Source organism: Typopeltis vanoorti, chromosome 10 (genome assembly GCF_054136105.1).
Source record: "Typopeltis vanoorti isolate ZY-2024b chromosome 10, IOZ_Tvanoo_1.0, whole genome shotgun sequence".
NCBI lineage: Eukaryota > Metazoa > Arthropoda > Arachnida > Uropygi > Thelyphonidae > Typopeltis > Typopeltis vanoorti.
The window spans coordinates 92,444,817-92,467,792 of NC_143558.1; the positions used below are offsets into that span (position 1 = coordinate 92,444,817).

Genomic DNA, 22,976 nt, shown 5'->3' on the forward strand with positions numbered 1-22,976 from the left:
AAAAAATTGCAGAATAGTGGTAAGCAAGGTCTTATTCCTGACTTCTTGATAACTAAACCAGCCGAAGTATGAAATGAGAATTATACTAATGCTGTCCAAGAGATTTCAAGTGATGATGACCACTCGTAAATAAAGAACATCTACAAAATGTTAGTTTTGAAGACAATGATGACGATTAATAAAATATGCACTTTATTTTATTTTGCCTAAACATTGATGCATTACATGCAATGAAGTTTACGCATAATTTGTAATTTTTATAATTTTATACTATGTATTTGTTTCATAGTTTGTTTTCTTAACTTACATGAATTACCTGAATTAAAAAAAAAAAAATGTTGAATAAGTCGTGATGAATATGTCATAAGTGATTAAAAAAAATGAAAAAAAAAAAAAAAAAAACCTTAGCCCATGCACAGTATAAGTGTACTTATAGGTTTGCAAATAACCTTTTGTAGATGAGAGCCATATATAAAAAAAAGCAAATGCCAAAAAAAATTAAAACTATTTACAAGAATGATTAAATTTAGTCATTGTGTGAAGTAGTTACTTTCCTTATAAATTACCTTATCTTCCTGTAGCAATGTCAGGTTCCACTCATTGTTCTTGAACTGCTCAAGTGAAGACTGACAAATTTTGGAACTTGACATCTTTGCATAACTCATGCAAATCACTGATTATGACATAGTTGAAAAAACTTTTGCAAACTAAGCATATGCATCCTTGAAATGGATGCATATGCTGAAGGACATTTCAAACCCAGAGGTTTGAAATGTCCTTCAGAAATCTTTCTGCCATAAATTACCATCATATTCATTATTACAAAATGAAGACAGTCTGAAGATTCACAGCAGGTGAGAATGCTATACAATCTTTGGAGCAGTGCAACACCTTTGGCATTCACAAAATTGGTATTCCATGGATTTCATGTTCTGCATAACTGCATATGGAATTTCTATAATTTTTACAGTAATCCCATGTGCAACTTGTTGTTCAACATATTGTACATTAGCAAATTCCATTGATGGTCACATTTTGAGGAAGAAAAAACTAACATAGGATTTGAAGACCAAAAAAAAAACAGTAGAAAAAGAATGAAATGAACAGGAAGAAAAATTTGTTCTGTGAAGGTGTTGAATAGCTGGAATATGTGTTTGAAAAAATTTAAAAGAGGACAGAGACATTGATAATGCCACTTCTGGTGAATTGGTGATGAAGCTCTTAGAGACACCACCCAAAATGTGAGAACAGTATTCACTAGGTGTGAGGATTATGATTTGTATGGGGGTCAATAGTTGTTGAGAGATAACACTTTGAGCAAAATAAAGAACCTGATTTCTTAGATGCTGAGGAGAAAGTATTTGTAATGTGTTTATGCCAAGATAGATTGGAGGTAAGAGTAATTCCAAGTTGTTAAAAGTAGACTGGAAGGAAAGGTTTCTTTTGTGAGAAATGAAGCAGAATTGAATTTTTTACTAGCATCGAAATCAACATTAAAAGGTTAACAGAACCTCATTAAAGAATTTGTTGGGGATTGAATTGTGGGTTGTAGGCATTGAAATTCTGGAAATTGTATTGATTTGTATGGTGTAAAGTTTGTCAAATGAGAAATAGGAGTGTAGCACAGTCATCAGTAATAAAATTATGAATTGGATTTGCAGTCAGCAGGCAATCACTGATATAACGAAAGAAGAAAGGATGTTAAACACCCGCATCTTGTAGAAACCCTGCATTAGTTACAAAGCATCTACTTTCACATAATGTGCAAGCTAAAAGATTGAGAAGTAAGCTCCCATCACATGGTTAGTCTACATCAATAGGCCTTTGTTCTAAAAATAATCAGATACCTTATTGATACCAAGAGCATTTGCTTGAGATTTTCCATACTTTTCTACCCTTTTTTTTAAAGGTTTGTTTATATGGCATGATTTCTAAGCTCTAGGATAGATAACAGTGGAACAGAAGAGAATATAAAGAGTAAGATAAAACAGAAGTCACCAGTGCAGCATTAAATCTCAGGAACAAACAAAAAAAAAACCTCAAGACCAGAATATTAGACACACATATTCACAAAATTTAAATAATTTTTAGTAAACCTACTTTCACAGGCCACTACATAGAGCAAGATTCAGCCCATTATCCACCTCAAAAAATAGTCATCTTCAAATCTTTGCTCAATGGAGCATATTATCTGCTCTAATTCCCAAGGTCTCTAACAAGAACTGAACACTATCTGATGCATCATACTATAGAACGGCTTCACCTCAAGGAGGTTTTAATGTATCCTTGACACATATAAGTTCAACCACATTAACAACTCTGAACCTGTATGGCAAGTCCCTATCCCACACTTCACAGACATCTAAGAGGCAATTGGAAAGATACTTTGGTTCCCTACATTCTTCCTTGTCAACAAAATCTCCTCTTGATTGCCATCCATTAAAGATAAATAGCCTCTCTTCCTCCCTGGTGTTTACCAGGTTCAATGTGAGTACCTCCGCTCGTATTTTGGAGAAACAGGATGTTTAGCTGAAAAATGACTACAAGAATACCTAACTTATATCACCAACAATAAACCTGGAAATTAGGCCTTACTCAGCATAGAGTGGACACTGATCACTATATCCTTTGGTCCAGTACTCACCTTTTATTGTTGCCAGTTTTGGTTTGAGAGGTTATTTAAAGAACGTGCTGAAGAACTTCTGAACCACTCAAACTTAAATCAGAATTACTACCTATCTGTTGCTAAGATTTGGGAGAGTTTCATTCTTATAAATGGCAAGCAACATTGTGTTTCCTCCCCCTCACTTTTTAATATAATGGGCTGTCATTCAATTATTTATCTAAATTTTGCTAATTTTTGTTTTTTGAATCATTTAATTTTAGCTTTAATTATAATTTCATTTGATTTTGTAACCCCTTATATGGTGTTACTCTTGCACGTGGCTCTGCTGTAAATAAGTAGGATAAACATTCTTTATTCTAGCTGCACCTTGTGATTATGCTGATGTATTGATAATGGCAAGTTAATTTCTAGCTGAAATATTTGCAATAATATTATTCTTTAATCTTGTGAATATGTGTATCTAATAATCTTTACTATGTCACAAGTGCCATTAAAAACACTCAAGACCATGAGACTTGTTGGTATCCAGCTTGGAAAGAATTCTTCTGATCTCATTGTGGTGAAAATTTGAAGTAAAGTATTGAATATTGCATGTTTCAAATTACCAATGTCTGGTGAAGTTGTGTGCATATTGTATGTGACTTTACTCAAACACTTATCTTCGAGTAAGGCTGCCAGATCGTATATTTTTCTATGGTGCTTCTTATTGTATCAGTCCACCTAGATCTTGGTCTTCCTTTAAGTCTTTTTCCCTTCCATCCCGCAAAAAAATGCAGGTGTACTCCCCAGGTTACAAATGAGATAAGTCGGATTTGTATGTAACTCGGATCCCTGATGAACAGTGCATATGTGGTATTATTAATAATAATAACAATACTATAATGACTCATGTGGAAATAATAATAATACAGTGTAATACTGTAATAATAAGTTACAGAAACTATTGTGCTCTTTCTTTTAATTCAAACAAACAGAACATAAAAACAAACTCTTAGGAGAAATTTCAAAAAAGAATATTAAAGGTTTACATCAATATCTTGCTTACTGGAAGGAGCATTTCTGAGGCAAGAAAGTAGGCTAACATTAATCGAAAGATGATGATGGAGATGGTCCGAGAATCAGGATTTGATTTTGTTTCTGAATGAGGGGAGCTTACCACTGAAGTTGGTTTCTTGAAAAAGGTATCTAGGGTTGTTTGCACAGCGTTTTCTTTTTTTCATCATATTTCAGCTGCTAAATGGCCTGTATTAGCTGATGTTTTCACTGCATGGTAAACTTTTGTAAACTGCTGAATGTTAGGATCTTGCTCCTCAAGTTTAACAAATCCTGCTTCAATGAGACGAAAGGCCTCAACTAATTCTTTTGTTGTAAACTTTCTTGGCTCTAGATCTTCTGATTCTTCGTGTTCTTGTGTTTCTATCAACTGCTACTCTATCTCCATAAGGTCTTCATTGGTTAATTCTTGTGAATGGGACTCCAGTAAGTCAATGACATCACTTTCATTGATATCCAAATGCAGTGCTTTGCCAGTATCCATCGGCTTTTCTAGCTTTGGTGATGTCTTCTGTGAAGCCAAGAAAATCATCACAGAATTGAGGGTATGGTTTGTTCCACCCCTTTAACTGTTGATTGCTTCACTTCCTCTCAAGAATCAGCAATGTTTTTGATGGCATCATGGGTTATAATGCATTTAGAATTCTCTCAAGATGATCATATCATCTTCTGTAGCCCTGACAGCTTGTGGGAATGTACGCTGTAAGTAATAAGCCTTAAATGCAGAAATGACCCCCTGGTCCATTGGCTGCAGTAACGATGTAGTGTTGAGTGGTAAAAATATGACCTTTACATTAGGGTGAAGGTCATCTAAAGATGTTGGATGTCCAGCACAAGCAGAATTTTGAAGGGCAATTTCTTTTACGAACAGTAACGTTCCACATCAAGAATAAAAAAATAAAATAGTTCAAGATCCGATCTTCAAACATGGCAAGTGTGACCCAGGCTCTTAAATTTGACTTCCAAATAATGGGAAGAGCTGCTTTAATAATGCGGTGAACTGTAGGTTTGTTTACAAGCATGAAAGAAACTAGTTCCTGAATTATTAATTTAATTATTAATTATCCTTATGAGGAAACCTTGGGAGCCCATTCGTAAGTACGGAATGGCATAAGTCATGTTGTCTGTAACCCAGGGGCCACCTGTACTTATTTTGCTAACCATTCCTTTCCCATTTTGCTTAAGTGACCTTACCACCTTAGATTAGCTCTGTATTTCTGAATGCTAACAATGGCAAGTACCCTCCTAACATCCTCATTTTCAATATGATTCTGCATTAATGCCATCTGTTCACTCCCTAATCTTTCTCAGACTGTCATATCTGTGATCTTTTGTTCAAGTGTTTTATTTCTAACCCAGCTAATCTATAAGTTAAAGTTGGTTTGAACATTATTTTGTATATAGCTAGTTTAGTGTTTTCATTAATTTCTTATTCCATTATAAATTTAATTTGATTCCTATCAGCTTTGCTAATTCTATTGTCAATTTCAGTATTTCATTTGCTATCTTTACTAAAAAAAAAAAAAAAAAATTGTTCCTAAATAGTTCAAATGTGTTATTTGTTCTACAGATTCTCCATTCAGAATATTAATATTTTCAGTGTTCTGCCTATTTTCATAATTCTCTGTATTCTTATTGCTGATTTTTGTACCAAATGTATTACGCATAACTACTCATTTAATTAGGGAACCCTGCAGACTTCTACTTGAATTTGTTGAGGAGTATATTATCTACATAAAGAACTGAGTTGAATATTTCCAATTTTGATATCAACTCGAATGTCACTTTCCTTCATAATGGGACCCTCATAGATGATGACTAACAGTGAAGATAATGTTTGTGTGTGTCCATGTTTCAAGCCTAATTTAACTTCTAAGCATTTTCCTGAGGCTAATCTTCTTGAATAGCAGGCAGTCTCAAGTAGAGTGGTGTGGGCAAATATGAGAATGGGGATTGGACAATGAGACTTATGTGTGCCTATGGTCCCACAGAAGGTTCTACTAAGATAGAAGAAGAGGAATTTTATGAGGCTTTAGAGAAAGCAACTGACACAATGAAAAAGGAAAAGTTGGTCCTTGTTGGGGATCTAAATAGCAGAGTAGAAAATGATTGTCAGACATGTCACCTTTATCATACAAAAATATTTTGGGAAAATTTGGAGAAAAGAGCAAAGCTAATAATCATGGCAAATACTAGTTGGATTTCTGCTCAGGACATGGACCTGGTTATTACTAACACGATGTTCCAACATAAAAATGTGCTCAAATTCACATGGAGAGAAGAGGCAAGGAATAAGAAAAGTCTCATTGATTATGTTATTGTTGATAGTGATGTTTTCCCACTGGTGCAGGACACCAGAGTGTACAGAGGATTTGAAATTGGAAGTGATCACCATTTAGTCTTGAGCAGGATAAAATTGAATTTCACATTGAAAAGAAGAACATGTAAGAAAGTTTTAAAACGAATAAAAGTTGAGCAGCTCTCAGATGTGAACTGTAGACCAAAATACACGAAGATTATTGAAGAAAAAATGAAAGAGTTTGAGAGCAGGAACCAAACCTTGGAGATTCAGTGGCAAGCCTTGAAGAAAACCCTGATTGATTCAGTCAGAGAGGCATGTGGTGAGGTTTTATCCTTGCACACAACCTCACTACATGCCTCTCTGGCTGAATCAGTCAGTGTTTTCTTCAGGTCTTGCCACTGAATCTCCAAGGTTTGGTTCCTGAACTCCATGGTGGACACAGGAAGTTAAAGAGGCACTGAAGGAAAAGAAGAAAGCATATCAAAAGTTCCTGACAAATAAGTCAGCTTGTGCTCTTAGAGAATACAGAGACAAATGTAAGAGAGCTAAACACTGTAAAACTGGCTAAATAAAAGTCATGGGAGTACTTTGGCAAGAACATAGAAAATAAATATCAAGAAGTGGCAAGATATTCTGGAGGTTGTTGAAGAAGCTCAGAAATGGAGGAAAGAGTGCTGTAAAAGGAATTAGAGATGATAAAGGTGACATGAAAACGAGAGAAAAAGATATCCTTGAAGTATGGAGTAATTACTTTGAAAAACTGCTAAATGAAACATGCAGTGATGACATCACAGTGGTGAAAAAACACTGACCAGGATGCAGTCAGGAATACATATCCATACTTGACGTAGAAAAAGTCATCAAAAGCCTGAAATGTGGAAAGGCAGCAGGAGTAGATGATATTTGACCAGAAATACTGAAGTATGGAAGTATAAAGTCATACGATGCCTGCACTGCATAGTTCAGAAGGTCTGGACAGAGGGACAAATTCCAGATGATTGGAGTAGAACTCTCATAGTACCCATATATAAAAAGGGAAATAAAACTGAATGTGAGAATTACAGAGGCATTTCATTACTGAGTGTTCCTGGTAAGATATATGCAAGTATACTTGAGAAATAGTTGAGAAGGATTGTGGAAGAGAAGCTTGGTGAAAAACAAGCTGGATTCATGCTTAATAGAAGCTTTCAGGATCAGATCTTCACTTTACAACAAATAGTTCAAAAATCATGGAAATATAATAAAGATGTGTATTTAAGTTTTGTAGATCTGGAAAAGGTATATGACAAGGTGCCAAGAGAAAAGCTATTCCAAATTCTACAGTTATGGTGTTAATGAGGCATTATATCAAGCAATACATATTCTTTATTTGAGTTGCAAGTCAGCAGTTAGAATTGAAGGAGGTACAGGAAGATGGTTTAATATTAAATCTGGCATCAGACAAGGATGTACATTATCCCCTCTCTTATTCTTTATCTATATGGATCAGATTATGAAGGAAAGTAGTATTAAACCGGATATCAAAATTGGTGATGTTAATCTCAGCTCTTTGCTTTATGCGATGATGTTATACTTCTAAATAAATCTTCTACAAGTCTGCAAGATTCCCTGACTAAATTGAATAACTGTTGTAATAGATATGGTATGAAGGTCAGCATTAAAAAGACAAAGACAATGAAAATAGGAAGAAAGAAACATTGAAAATATCAACTACATTGTGAATGGAGAACTTATAGAACAAGTAAAACATTTCAGCTACTTAGGCACGATTTTTAGTGAAGATGGTAAATTAAATATGGAAATAGACAACAGAATCAAAAACGCTGGTATGGTAGGAAGTCATCTGAATAAATTTATATGTAATAAGAGAGAAATTAGCCAAAATACTAAATTAGATGTATACGAGACAGTGTTTAAACAAGTTTTAATTTATGGATCTGAGAGCTGGGTTAGAAGTAAAACACTTGTCCGAAGTCTAGAGACTGCAGATATGAGAGTCCTGAGAAAGATTAGGGGCATGAACAAATGGCATCAATGGCAATATCATATTAAAAATGAGAATATTAGGAAAGAACTTGACATTGTCAGCATCCAGGAATGTGTTAGCAGAGCTAATCTCAGGTAGTATGGTCACTTAAGCAGAATGGGAGAGGAAAGATTAGCAAAACAAGTGTTCTCTGTTAGGTTAGCAAGAAAAAGACCCAGAGGAAGACCAAGATATAGGTGGATTGATACGGTACAAAGTGCCTTAGACGATAGTGTATAAGACCTGATATTATGGTACATATCAGGAATTTGATGATAATGCATTTTTCTGTACCTGCTTGTGTTTCACTTTCAACTGCTGACTTACAACTCAGATATAGATTATGGCACATTATATCAAGCCATACATTTACATATAATTTTGCTGTTCTTACCAGCTTTTCTGTTTGTCTTAAAGTGAAAATCTGATTCTGGCAACCATTATTTGACTTGAATCTAGCTTGTTTTTTTCCGAGTTCACCTTCTATTTTCTTAATGCCTCCTCAAATATAGTCACATAAATCTTGCCTGAGCACTTAGTAGAGAAATTCCTCTGTAATTCTCATTTTCAGTTTTTATAGAGTGTAGTGTAATTTAGCCACTGTAAAATTTTTATATTTATATGTCATCATTTCTGGTCAAAATATCATCTGTCCCAGTTGTTTTTCCATATTTCAAGTTTTTGATGGCTTTTCTACCTCAAAATTGATATGCACTGATGATTGCATTCTTCTTTGTGTTTTTCTACCATTGTCCCATTTTATTCAGCAATCTTTCAATGTAATTACTCCAGATATATGGAATAGCTTTATCTTCTGTTTTCATGTCGCCTTTATCATCTCTGACTACTTTTTCAGTACTATTTCTTCCATTTCTAAGCCTTTTCAATAGTGTTGAGAACATTTTGCTACCTTTTTAATATTTATCTTCTATATGCTTACCCAAAGTCTTCCCATGACTTTTGTTTAGCTGCTTTTACACATTGCTGTGTTTCTTATATTATCTCAGTATTCTCATCCACATGCTGTTTTCATTGCTTATGAACTTTTGATAAACTTTTTCTTTTCCTTGGCTATCTCTTTAACTTCCTGAGTCTATCATGGAATTCTAATTTTGTTATCCTTGCAGATTATCTACCCTTATGCTTTCCTAGCCAAATCAGTGTTTTATTCAGTGTGCCTCTGAATCTCCAGATTTTTTCTTTGAAAAATATTTGTGTATTTGAGTCTACAGTTTTTCTTCTGAAAGCTTGCTCAACTTTAATTCTCTCTAAAACTTTATTACACACTTTCCTTCTCAATATTATATTTAATCTTATCTTGCTCAAAAAACTAAATGGTGATAAACTTGCTATTTCAAATCCCCCGTACTCTTGTGTCCTAAACCAGAGTGAAGATGATGTTATCAACAGTAACATAGTCAACAAGAACTTATTTCTTGTGTCTTCTCTCCATGTGAATTTGTGCACTTCTTTATGTTGGAACAAAGTGTTAGTAATGACTAGTCCATGTCATGAACAGAAATCCCGCAAGTACTTACCTTTATCAAGAATACAGAAAGATTACCAAAAAAAGATCTGAACATATAATCCTAGAGGAACAAGGAATAGCAGATGACCAAGAAGAAGATGGACTGAGTCCAGAACAGGCCACTTGGCCTAGAACCTGGATAGGAAGATGATGATGACTTACCATTATTATTAGTTTTCTCTTTTTCTCCAAATTTTGCTAAAACATTTCTATTTGTCTAATAATCATTACCTACTCTGCTGCTGAGGTCTCCAGCAAGGATAAACTTTTCCTTTTCTCTGTGTCAGCTGCCTTCTCTTAATGATTCTAAAAAAAAAAAAACACATACATAGTAAAAAAAAAAAAAAAAGAAAGAAAGGTTAAGGATGCATTCAGGGTGTATAGAGGCATTCAAGGTGTATAGTTCCATATTGAGGCATACAGCAATCATGTTGAACAGTGTGTTGTGTAATACTGATCATCCAATTGTCAATCAAATTTAAAAAAAAATTTAAATATATGGTTAGATAAATGAAATAATAAAATGTTAAACTACTTCTATTGTATTTTCTGAACAAGTGTTTACAAATACATATATATGTGCATACTGATTTTTTATTATTATTTTTTTTTTTTTTAAAGGCAAGTGTTGGATCTCATTTGGAAAATATGCCTACTGTTACTGTTGATGATCTATGGCAAGGTCATGGATCACAAGGCCCTGCTTCATTGTTGACTTTGGCATTAAGTCAGAAATGTCCAAACCATAATTTAGTTTATCATCACTTACTCTTAGCTATAACAATGCTGTTTGTAGTTACCTTCCAGTTGAAGAATGTTCGACCTCTTGCTTTCTATAGTAATTCAGTAAGTTTTTCATGTCATTAGTATAAGCTAGCTTTAATAATGAAATTTTCATTATTTAGTAGAATGTAAAGTTTGGAAACACTTAATGATTGTTTGAAAAGCCAGCAGTTTTATAGTGTCTTTATTATTATTAGTAGTAGTAGTAGGATTCTTTCAGTAATAAATATGTTAATCCTTAATATTCCATGGAGTCTGAAGATTCATCACGAGAGGCCCTCACTAACCATTATTTACATTTCATAAAATGTGTGCATTTTATGAAATGCACACATTTTTATAAAATGAAGTGCATTTTATAAAAAAAAGTAGTGCATTTCATAAAATGCACTCTTTTTTGGTCCTCTTATCCTTTATGCAGCATAATTTTAAATTAGTATATTAATACAATAATATATTAGTTTACAAAGATGCAAATAAATTAGCAGCCACTATTGAAAATTTAAAAGATATTAAGGATTAACATATTTATTACTGAAAGAATCCTACTACTAAGATATCCTACATATCACTCAATTGCCTGTGAGCTCTGAATAGTGCTCTGTGATTTAGGGATTACTGGATTTTTTTTATACTCTGTTGTTAACTTTGTCTCTATTTCTTATGTTTTAAAATGTGTATAAAGTGAGATTTTTAGATCTATAAAAATTTGTACATAAAATTTATTTTCAGTTACTTATGCACATCGAATAAACAATACAGTAGTGTATACTTCCATTCTCGGAGTTAGAACAGAAGAACATAAAAAAATGCTTAAGATGAAATTAAAACAATTTTAATGCGTAGATATCTTATAACCAGATAGTCCAATATGATTAATAAAATAGAGATACCAAGAAATTATGTACTTGGTTTAATCCTTTATCCAAGTGTAAGCAAACAACATTTGCTCCTGAAATATAATTAGGACTGGGGCATCTCGTATATAGAGTCTAATTACTTCGCATCACTTGCCTTAGTATCCCATAATGCAAAGCACATATCCTTATGGGTATGTATAATGCTATGCATTATGGGATAACGGATTAAACCAGGTATATAATTTCTTGGTATCTTTAATTTATACTATAACCAAGTGGAAAAACTTCCAACAACTATCTGTAATCCAGAGTATTTTAATAATAAGGTGTGAGACCTGTTGGTTACTCGTATATATGCAAATATGACTTTGGCAATCAGAAGGGACTGTTCCCCTTGCTTCACACCTTCATACCTTAGGAAAAATTATCCAATGTACTCCCAGACTACTTTGGTCCTGTTCCTCATATTAACTCTAAAGAAGAAATTGATTCTGCAGTCAATAAATTTACTCAACAAATCAATGCAGCCTTATCATCTATCACCTCAAATACACCTACTTCTAAGCCTAAAAGACTTCCAGAAGATATTATGGGCTTGATCAGGGAGAAAAATAAAGCAAGGAAAAGATACTTTAATACCACGGCTCCCCAAGATAAAAAAAGTCACTCAACCGGTTGAATAGTGCAGTGAGAGATGCACTGAAGGCCCACAGAAACAAACTATGGGAAGATAAATGAGCTTCCATTTCACCTGGTGATCAAACTGTTTGGAAACTGTTAAGAAATATCAAAAATAAAAATAAAACTCTTCCTCCTCTCAAATCGGATTTAGGCATAGTTCACTCAGATGCTGAAAAAGCCTAAACTATAGTTCAAAAACTTAGAAAAGCAGTGCAGCCCTTCATATGATAACCTGAACTTCAATCATATTTATAAAATCCACATCAGATACGTATACTAAAACAGTGTGATACCTGTACCAGCCAACTCACACCTACTTCTCCAGCCCAAATCTATGACATCATACAAAATTTTAAAAATAAAAAAGCTCCTGGACCTGACTGCATCCTTAATAAAGTTATTAAACTACTACCCCGAAAGGCCATCGTACATCTTACAACAATAATAAATGTCATGCTTAGATTCAAATACCTTCCCTATGCTTGGAAGTTGGCAGATGTGATCCCTATTTATAAGCCTGGTAAGGACCCACGGCTGCCACAAAAGTTATCGTCCCATCAGTCTGATTTCTAATTTGGGCAAAATCGCTGAAAAAGTCATCCTCTCTAAAATTCAAGTTTCTGTAAACAAGTTAAATATCCTACCTTTAGAGCAGTTTGGTTTTCACAAACTCCACAGCACTACTCAACAGATCCATAGACTAGTTGAATATATTACCACCAGCTTCAACTGGCATCAATACACCGGAGCAGTCTTTCTTGACTTAGAAAAGGCCTTCGACAAATTATGGCACTTTGGGCTCCTATACAAGCTGATTTTAGCCGGCATTCCATTGGATCTGATCGAGCTCATTAAGTCCTTTCTTTCTGGAAGATGCATGCAAGTTAAACTAAATGGGGTGGTATCTACCCAGCAGTGGATCTTGGCTGGAGTGCCTCAAGGATCCCTCCTGGCGCCGATACTTTTCTCAATTTACATGGCGGACATCCCACATAACCCGATGTCATCTATCATTGCTCTCTATGCCAACGATACAGCAATACTGGTCAGATCTCTTAAACTACATCTTGTTACAAAGAAACTACAAGATAACCTGCTGAAACTGGAACACTGGTTCTCCATTTGGAGACTGCAAGTAAACCCTCAAAAAAAGCAGTGCTCTTCTGTTCACAAAAAATTCAACATCTCCCAAAGAAGACATCTTTTTATGTAACATCAGGATTCCCTGAAAAACAGAAGCCAAATATCTCAGCATACTGCTGGAGAGAAAACTTACCTTCAGCCCACATACAAAATCCTTATGTGCAAAGGTATCAAAAGTCATAGCACAGCTTTACCCTCTTATCAATAGGAACAGCAAACTAGATATTAAAATCAAATTGCTCCTCTACCAGTTGATGATTCATCCCATTATCACTTATACATCCCCCACCTGGAGCCATACTTCAAGTGCAAATATCCTTAAACTGCAAAACAAATGCTTATGCATGATCTTAAATGCACCATGGTACATCAGAAATGTTCAACTTCATCGAGACACAAATGTCCCTTATATCTACTCTTTCCTGCAATCTCTCACAGTAAAGTACTTCTCAAAATTGTCCTCACATCCAAATGAATTAGTCCAACAAGCAGCAAATTGTGATCAATTGGAATTATGCAAATATAGACAACCTAAGACTATTCTAGTTCCCTTTCAAGATCTATAACTTGCCCAACTCGGACTGAGCACATAGCTCATAAATCTTTCTCTACACAGTAACCTTACCAGATAGCAGGGATTAAGAGTATTATGCTTCACCCTTATAGACAGTAACGTTCTGCATTCTGCAGCCTTAGTATCACCTCTGGGTCTGGCTCCCACAAACGAGACCTCGATAAATTCTGAAACTTCCATAGCATTATACATACCCATAAGGATATATGTTTTGCATTATGGGATACTAAGGCAAGTGATATGAAGTTATTACTCTCTATACAGGAGTTGCCCCAGTCCTGATTATATTTCAGGTGCAAACTTTGTTTGCTTTATTCTTGTTGAGAGGCTTATATGCTGGTTATACATGATAACTAATAATTAAGGAATTGACAGCGTACACTAGAAATATAAATTAAATAAACTTTAATATATACTTTCCGATATTTCGGCAAATGTCACATTGCCATCTTCTTGGGAACTTATTACAAAGACAAGTGCACACAAGTACTACATAACAGCAAATGAGAACTGAAGCTAGGAAGTTAACGTTTTTCTAAAGTCCTGATGGTGCCCCCTGGCGGGCTATATTGGTAGTTCTTGGCCTTTGGGCTGAAGTTCTTCTGATAAATGTTTCCCAAATTTGGGGCAGTCTCATGCATCCAAATTTGTTGAGGTTTGGTATGTTCCTAAGGGCTGAGGCTGATTCCATGAATAGTCTTTCATATTTGAACTTGCTGCGGTGTATTACTGTGGCTTTCTTCCATCTTATTCTGTGGAGAGTATCCAGAGCATGGTCTGCAAGCCCAGAGTGGCTGTACTTGTGAAATCGGATGTAATCCTTGTGTTCTGAGATTCTGATATTTGCTTTGTTTGCTTACAATTGGATAAAGGATTAAACCAAGTATATAATTTCTTGGTATCTTTAATTTATAGTATAACCAAGTGGAAAAACTTCCAACAATAGGATTAATGTTCACTTTATCAAGGTAACATCATACACAATACATCAAGGAATGTTTCAAGCATTAGCAGCAAGCCTTGCTGCTGTTTTTTTTGCATGATTAAGTTGCACATTATGCTTGGAATAAGTTTTTCCCTGAAATACAATAAATTGTTTTTAAGGAGAAAACTTCTTGTTTGCTGTGTTAAAGGAGTATGCACCTGCTTTGAAATCCTGTCCAGAAAAGAAGTAAGTATGACTAATTATGAATTTCTATTTTTTAAGATAATAGCTGCAATAGACTTCAGCAGGGTAAAGAAATATTAATTCATTATGTGAGAAATTAAGAAAGAAATTTGAAATAGCAGTGAACAGTAATGTTCCAGGAAATCTGTATAGAGATTGCCTGATCATTTTCTGAAATCACAGATGCCAAAGGCTTGTAAGACACTAATGAAGATGTCTCCATATGATATGTGATATATAAAAAAAATGAATTTGATTCATATATATACTTGAAGATATTGCCTTGAATATGGAGATCTTCGCTATCAAGTTCTCAAAAAGCAAGAAACAAAGCCTATCAAACTGAGTCAGTTTGGTCTCAGTACACTTCCAAGTTCTTCATCCAAATTCATCTGCTTATCACTACTTCAATATTGTCAAATTTTATATTTCTGTCTTCTGTGTCACTGCATTAACCTACCTGGATCTTGATCTTCCTTTGGATCTCTCTCTTTCCATCATGGCATCAAACACCTGTTTTACTAACCTTTCCTTCCCCTCTCCTGTTAGTTTTAAGTAATCATACCATCTTAGATCACTCTTGCCAAGCAGAGTGATTTGAAGACTTCTCTAAGGAAAGGATTATATGTGCATTTACATGTCCAACAATTGTGAGAAGCTAAGGAGGAAGCTTGGAGGTATTGTATGGAATGAGGAGTTAAACAAAAAGGAAATGAATACTGATCAATGTAGGAGTTAAATGGATGAATGAAGGGTTAAGAATGAAATTTGGTAGAAGGTACTCAGGACAATACAAGATGAATAGTGGTGATAATCAGTTGTATGAAAAATATAAAGAGCATGCCAGGCAGGTGACTCAGTAAGAACAACAAAAGTGCAGTATGATCAGAAATTAGCAAATTAGGCCAAGAAAAATCCTAGAGAGTTTTTTTTGATATATGGCAAGAAGAAGGATTTTGATAAGGTGATATTAATGGATGAAAATGGTAGATTGCTAAGTGCTGCAGAGCTCATAGTGAATGTATTTATTCAGGGAGCAGTTCATCAGGGTATTTCATCCTTGTTATTGTGACATCATGAGAAGTTTGAGTGGAGAGGAAATAGTAAAGGATGAACTGCAATAGGACTTAATGACATATCTCCATGTGTCTTAAAAGAATGTTCCAGTGAGTTAACAGCAGCCTTCACATATCTGTTTTACAAGTCTTGCAATAGCATGAGTCCCAAACAAGTAGAAAGAGGATAACACTGTTCTGCTTCATAAAGGTGGTGATAAGGCTGAGGCTGCAAATTATTGGCCAACCTGTGTTTGGAATTGTGGTTACGGTGTTGGAAAAAGCATGGATACAGAAATGAGTTAATAAGAGCAGTATTCTCTGTGATAGTCTCCATGTGTTTGTTAAAGGCTGGTCATGTCTTACCAATTTACTTATGTATGACAAGAAGGTAATGAATGCATTGGGCAAGATATACTTAGATTTTTCAAAGTCTTTGATAGACTGCATCATGACAAACTGGTAACTAAATTGAAATGGATGAGGTTAGATAGTAGATTAGTGAGTTGGGTAAGTGATTGGCTGTCAGATAGGTATCAATAAGGTGGATGTGGGACATGGTATTCTAAAAGATGAAAGTCAGTAGTTGATGATGATGAAAGAGCTTAAATGTAAGGTCCAGTATGGGCCTTACATTTAAGGAGGTCTAATAAGGTAGTTGATCATTTTCTTCTATCTCAAAAGTGAACTGGATGATTTCTAATCATCTGTCTCTCCATGTAAAAAAAACTACTCTCACCCCTTTTTTTTCATACCCTCCTTATATAGCATCCAGGGATGCCTCTGGTCTCCATCCCTTCTATGAAAAATCTCATCCACATTAATCTGGTAATAATCCTTTACCAACTTATGTCCAAATCATGTCCCCCTTCCTCCTCCTATCTGTTAGACTTTGCATTTGCTCAATCTCTCTCTCTCTCCCCCCCCCCATACTCAACATTTCCAGAAACCAAAAACCACTTTTGTTAATTGTCTCTGAACCATTTACAACATCTCTTCATCCTTTTGAAAACCACACGCAGTCTGTCGAAATCTTATGCAAAGGAAGTCATAACTTCCTTACTTCTACATGTTAGTATCCTCTGCATCATTGCCATAATCTGCTGCACTGCCCTCACAATTTTAGTAAAATTTTAGAGGAGATAAGGGATTTGGAGTCATGGTCCCCCATGACTCCAAATCCCTTATCTTCTCTAAAATACTCCCACCAATCCTATCCTCTCTGGCTTCCCAAATTTTGAAACCTTACATTTTGCCACGATGAACAGGTAGATCCATGCATTTTCATATTCATCCAGTCTATTCAAGTCCTCTTGTATGGCTACAACATTCGTTCTATTTTTCATAATTCTTCCCAGCTTCACATCATCCATAAACAACTGTATATCACCAGTCAAGCCATTTCAATATCATATTCATGCAGATTAAACAGCAACAACCCTTAAGGCACACCATTAGTGGAATATTGCTCCTCCATATCCAACTTGCTGATACCTCTTAAACGGCCAATCTCCAATCCTGCACACTGATCTACTATTCATATGTAGAGGCTTAAGTGCTGTGAGGACATTATGTTGGAGGTTTAATGGATTTTTTACAACACTCAAAAAGAATTAAAATAGAATTTAATACTTCCTATATTTCGTCCTAGTCACTAGGACATCTACGGGGATTACAAAGACAATTAATGTAACATGCACACAAAAACTTACAATACTAAGCCCAACCACGTGGGTGACAATAAAGTCCTATCTAGGTGGAGCGCCTTCTAAGGGCAGTTGTAGGTGGCCTGGAATGTAAGGTGGGACCTCTGGTGATGACTGTTTCCCAAATCTTCGGAAGCTTAATGCAACCGTATTTGTTAAGATTTGGTTGGTTTTTGAGAGCTGCTGCTGCTTCTAAGAAAAGTCTCTCTTTCTTGAATTTGCTGTGGTGGAGCATGGTGGTTTTCTTCCATGATACTCTGTGGGTGGTGTCCAAAACATGGTCAGTCAAGCCTGAATGGCCATAGTTGTGTTTAACGATGTACGACTTGTGTTCCTCCAGGCGGATGGATGCTGATCTGCCTGTCTGTCCAAAGTACGCAAGCTTACAGGAACAGGGTACTTTGTAAACTCCAGGAAGAGAGAGAGGAGGAAGCTGATCTTTCGTAGAACGGATAAGGGTAGCCAGTTTGCGGTAGGGCTTATATGCTGTGTGTAGGTTATACTTTTTTAGTATCTTGGCTATTTTTTCCGAAGTGCCACGGATGTAGGGTATGGTGATGGCATTTTTAAATTCTTGTTGACGAGAGGAATGGGGGAGGAATTGATTATTTTTTTAATGCTGTGTTCGCTGTAGCCATTGGAGAGGAAAGTTCTGTGTATGTGGTTAAGCTCAGTAGTGAGGGCGGTTCCACTGGAACAAAGATTGTGGGCTCTCTTGGTAAGGGTTTTAATGATGCCATATTGTTGTGAGGGGTGGTGGTGGGAGAGTTTGTGAATGTATCTGCCTGTGTGTGTGGGTTTTCTGTATACAGTGAAGGCAAGTGTATCATTAGGCAGGCGCGTGACTAAGGTGTCTAGGAAGGGTAAACAATTGTTCTTTTCCTTTTCCATAGTAAACTGGATTCTTGGATGTAGGCTATTGAGATGACCAAGGAAGGAATCTAACGTGTCTGGGCCATGAGGCCAAATAGAGAACACATCATCTACATATCTTAGCCAGATAGAAGGTTTGAGTGGGGCTGAGTCTATGGCTCGTTTTTCGAAATCTTCCATATAGAAATTGGCAAGGGGGGGTGAGAGGGGGGAGCCCATGGCGGTTCCCTCTATCTGCTTGTAGATTTTGTTATTCCAAGCGAAATACCCAGAGTTGATGGCAAAGGAAAAGAGATCTAAGATGTCAGAGGGAAAAACGTTTTCTAAGAGAGATAAAGTGTCAGTTAAGGGAATATCGGTAAACAAGGAGGAGATATCAAAGCTTACTAATATGTCTGTATTATTCAAGGTTAAATTTTCTGTGAGGGCTTTAAAGTGGGTCGAGTTTTTTTATATAGGAAGCTGAATTTCCGGTGAGGGGAGACAGAGAGTTGGCAAGCTGTTTAGACAGTCTGTAACAAGGTGCATTGGTGGCATCTACTATAGGCCTGAGTGGGGAATTAGGTTTGTGGATTTTTGGTAAACCGTATATTCGGGGAGGACGGGAGTGGAAAGGTTCAAGTTTTTTCGTGACGTCGGGGGGCCAGGAGGTTACTTTTTTAAGTAAGATTTTTAATTTCTTAACTTGCGTTTTTGTGGGGTCGTGTTCTAGCGGGATGTAGGTAGCGCGATCGCGGAGGATAATGTTCATTTTACGATTGTATTCGCTGGTATTAAGGACAACTGTGGCATTACCTTTATCCGCTCTGGTGATGACGATACTTTTTTCTTTGCGTAGTTTCTGGAGAGCCATGCGTTGGGAATAAGATAAGTTACTTTTTGGAGGCGAAGATTGAACGAGGATGTTGGCTACGTCGAGTCTGATGTTGTTGGCTACCTCCGACGGTAAGCGACCGATCCCCCGTTCGACGTTAACCATTACATCGAGCACCGGCACTTCTTTCGGGTCGACGGCAAAATTACGGCCGAGGCAAAGGGCGCTGACGGCATCATCGTTGAGCCTTTTGGACGAGAGGTTTATTACTGTCTGGAGCGGTTGAATTTGTGGTTGTGGCTTGTCTTTAACCAGGTTGTTGTATTTCTTGACGTGTTTGTTTTTCATTTTCTGAAATTCTCTCTGCACGGAAGTTTCCGAAATGTCAGAGAGAATCGACCAAAGTTCAGGGTTAAGAACGGTGGAGAGCTCCGCTTGTAAGGAGCCAATGGCGGCGTTCGTCACTGCGAGGGCGGCACGAGTAGAGGCGATTTGCTCGCGTAGTAATGCTAAGCTGGCACGTTTGTATATCCGGAGTGCTTTTTTGGAACGGAAATTGATCTTCATTTTAACACATTTCGGTATCACTCTTGTATCCCGACATCTTTTTAAAAACTTTCGGAAACTTCCGCGCAGAGAGAATTTCAGAAAATAAAAAACAAACACGTCAAGAAATACAACAACCTGGTTAAAGACAAGCCACAACCACAAATTCAACCGCTCCAGACAGTAATAAACCTCTCGTCCAAAAGGCTCAACGATGATGCCGTCAGCGCCCTTTGCCTCGGCCGTAATTTTGCCGTCGCCCCGAAAGAAGTGCCGGTGCTCGATGTAATGGTTAACGTCGAACGGGGGATCGGTCGCTTACCGTCGGAGGTAGCCAACAACATCAGACTTGACGTAGCCAACATCCTCTTTCAATCTTCGCCTCCAAAAAGTAACTTATCTTATTCCCAACGCATGGCTCCAGAAACTACGCAAAGAAAAAAGTATCGTCATCACCAGAGCGGATAAAGGTAATGCCACAGTTGTCCTTAATACCAGCGAATACAATCGTAAAATGAACATTATCCTCCACGATCGCGCTACCTACATCCCGCTAGAACACGACCCCACAAAAACGCAAGTTAAGAAATTAAAAATCTTACTTAAAAAAGTAACCTCCTGGCCCCCCGACGTCACGAAAAAACTTAAACCTTTCCGCTCCCCCCCGAATATACGGTTTACCAAAAATCCACAAACCTAATTCCCCACTCAGGCCTATAGTAGATGCCACCAATGCACCTTGTTACAGACTGTCTAAACAGCTTGCCAACTCTCTGTCCCCCCTCACCGGAAATTCAGCTTCCTATATAAAAAACTCGACCCACTTTAAAGCCCTCACAGAAAATTTAACCTTGAATAATACAAACATATTAGTAAGCTTTGATATCTCCTCCTTGTTTACCGATATTCCCTTAACTGACACTTTATCTCTCTTAGAAAACGTTTTTCCCTCTGACATCTTAGATCTCTTTTCCTTTGCCATCAACTCTGGGTATTTTGCTTGGAATAACAAAATCTACAAGCAGATAGAGGGAACCGCCATGGGCTCCCCCCTCTCACCCCCCCCTTGCCAATTTCTATATGGAAGATTTCGAAAAACGAGCAATAGACTCAGCCCCACTCAAACCTTCTATCTGGCTAAGATATGTAGATGATGTGTTCTCTATTTGGCCTCATGGCCCAGACACGTTAGATTCCTTCCTTGGTCATCTCAATAGCCTACATCCAAGAATCCAATTTACTATGGAAAAGGAAAAGAACAATTGTTTACCCTTCCTAGACACCTTAGTCACGCGCCTGCCTAATGATACACTTGCCTTCACTGTATACAGAAAACCCACACACACAGGCAGATACATTCACAAACTCTCCCACCACCACCCCTCACAACAATATGGCATCATTAAAACCCTTACCAAGAGAGCCCACAATCTTTGTTCCAGTGGAACCGCCCTCACTACTGAGCTTAACCACATACACAGAACTTTCCTCTCCAATGGCTACAGCGAACACAGCATCAAAAAAATAATCAATTCCTCCCCCATTCCCCGTCCCTCTCATCAACAAGAATTTAAAAATGCCATCACCATACCCTACATCCGTGGCACTTCGGAAAAAATAGCCAAGATACTAAAAAAGTATAACCTACACACAGCATATAAGCCCTACCGCAAACTGGCTACCCTTATCCGTTCTACGAAAGATCAGCTCCCTCCTCTCTCTCTCTGCCTGGAGTTTACAAAGTACCCTGTTCCTGTAAGCTTGCGTACTTTGGACAGACAGGCAGATCAGCATCCATCCGCCTGGAGGAACACAAGTCGTACATCGTTAAACACAACTATGGCCATTCAGGCTTGGCTGACCATGTTTTGGACACCACCCACAGAGTATCATGGAAGAAAACCACCATGCTCCACCACAGGAAATTCAAGAAAGAGAGACTTTTCTTAGAAGCAGCAGCAGCTCTCAAAAACCAACCAAATCTTAACAAATACGGTTGCATTAAGCTTCCGAAGATTTGGGAAACAGTCATCACCAGAGGTCCCACCTTACATTCCAGGCCACCTACAACTGCCCTTAGAGGGCGCTCCACCTAGATAGGACTTTATTGTCACCCACGTGGTTGGGCTTAGTATGTAAGTTTTTGTGTGCATGTTACATTAATTGTCTTTGTAATTCCCATAGATATCCTAGTGACTAGGACGAAATATAGGAAGTATTAAATTCTATTTTAATTCTTTTTGAGTGTTGTAAAAAATCCATTAAACCTCCAACATAAAGATCTACTATTCAGACCTTATTTGTTCCAATTTAATTACCAGCTAATCATGTAGCAATCTATCAAAGGCTTTTACAAAATCTAAATATACCAGTGTGTGTGCATGCAATCACCTTGTCAATATATTTGCCACTTTGTTATAATAATAAGTAAGCAGATTACTGAAATATCATCTTCCTTAGCAAATCCATGCTGTCCATCAAAGACTGCTCGAATGTGTTTGGGGTGATGCAATACTTCTTGATGCTGTCCAGAGGAAACAGTTTGACTCATAGGGCTGAATTGCTCTTTTTTTTTTTTTTTTTTTCCGTTGCACTGTGTCTATTCTACAGGTATTTCAACTGTCATTGCTCCAATGGACTGTCAGCCATCATCCCTCACGTTTTGTTGCACCTGTTAATACAAGAGCAGCAGCAGCTTCCCAATCACCCCTTCACTGTGTAACTGCAAACATACCAACCCTGCTTCTCCTCTTCCTATTTTATTCCATCTAGCTCTGTTCTCTGAAATAGTCTTCTGCAAGAAGTGTTTCCAAACAACTATAACCTGTAACTCTTCAGAAAAAATGTCAATAAACTTCTATCTCAGTCCTCCTCACATGCACCCCCACATGCCACTAATATTTAAAAGAGAGAGAGAGTGTGCTGGTGTCAACCCAGTTCTGAATCCTGATCCTCACTGACCTCTGTAAAACCTTGACTACAAATCCAAATAAACAGAGTACTCTATAATTCGAAGGCTTAGTTTTGTCATCCCCTTTATGAAGTGGAACAATTTTCCCCTCTTTCCACTCCTTTGGAACTTAGGCTAATCTAAGATTAAAAAGGTATGTTAATGCTGTTGTTAACATCCCTGGAACATTTCCTCATGATACATGATGATATACCATCAAGTTTACTCAATTCCCATATACATCCTGCTCACTCACTCGCTATCAGTTGCTTGTCCTTCCATTCCACT

General features: G+C 36.9%; 1 protein-coding gene across 2 annotated transcripts in view; it reads left to right on the forward strand.

Moving 5' to 3' along the window:
* The window catches only part of Rab3-GAP (Rab3 GTPase activating protein), a 732,105-nt gene that overhangs the window by 606,682 nt on the left and 102,447 nt on the right, over nt 1-22,976 (forward strand). For both annotated transcript variants that reach the window (XM_090399255.1, XM_090399256.1), the window contains one exon: nt 10,157-10,381. In XM_090399255.1, coding sequence (XP_090255381.1) covers nt 10,157-10,381 — 225 coding nt within the window. The remainder of the gene's footprint in view (nt 1-10,156; nt 10,382-22,976) is intronic.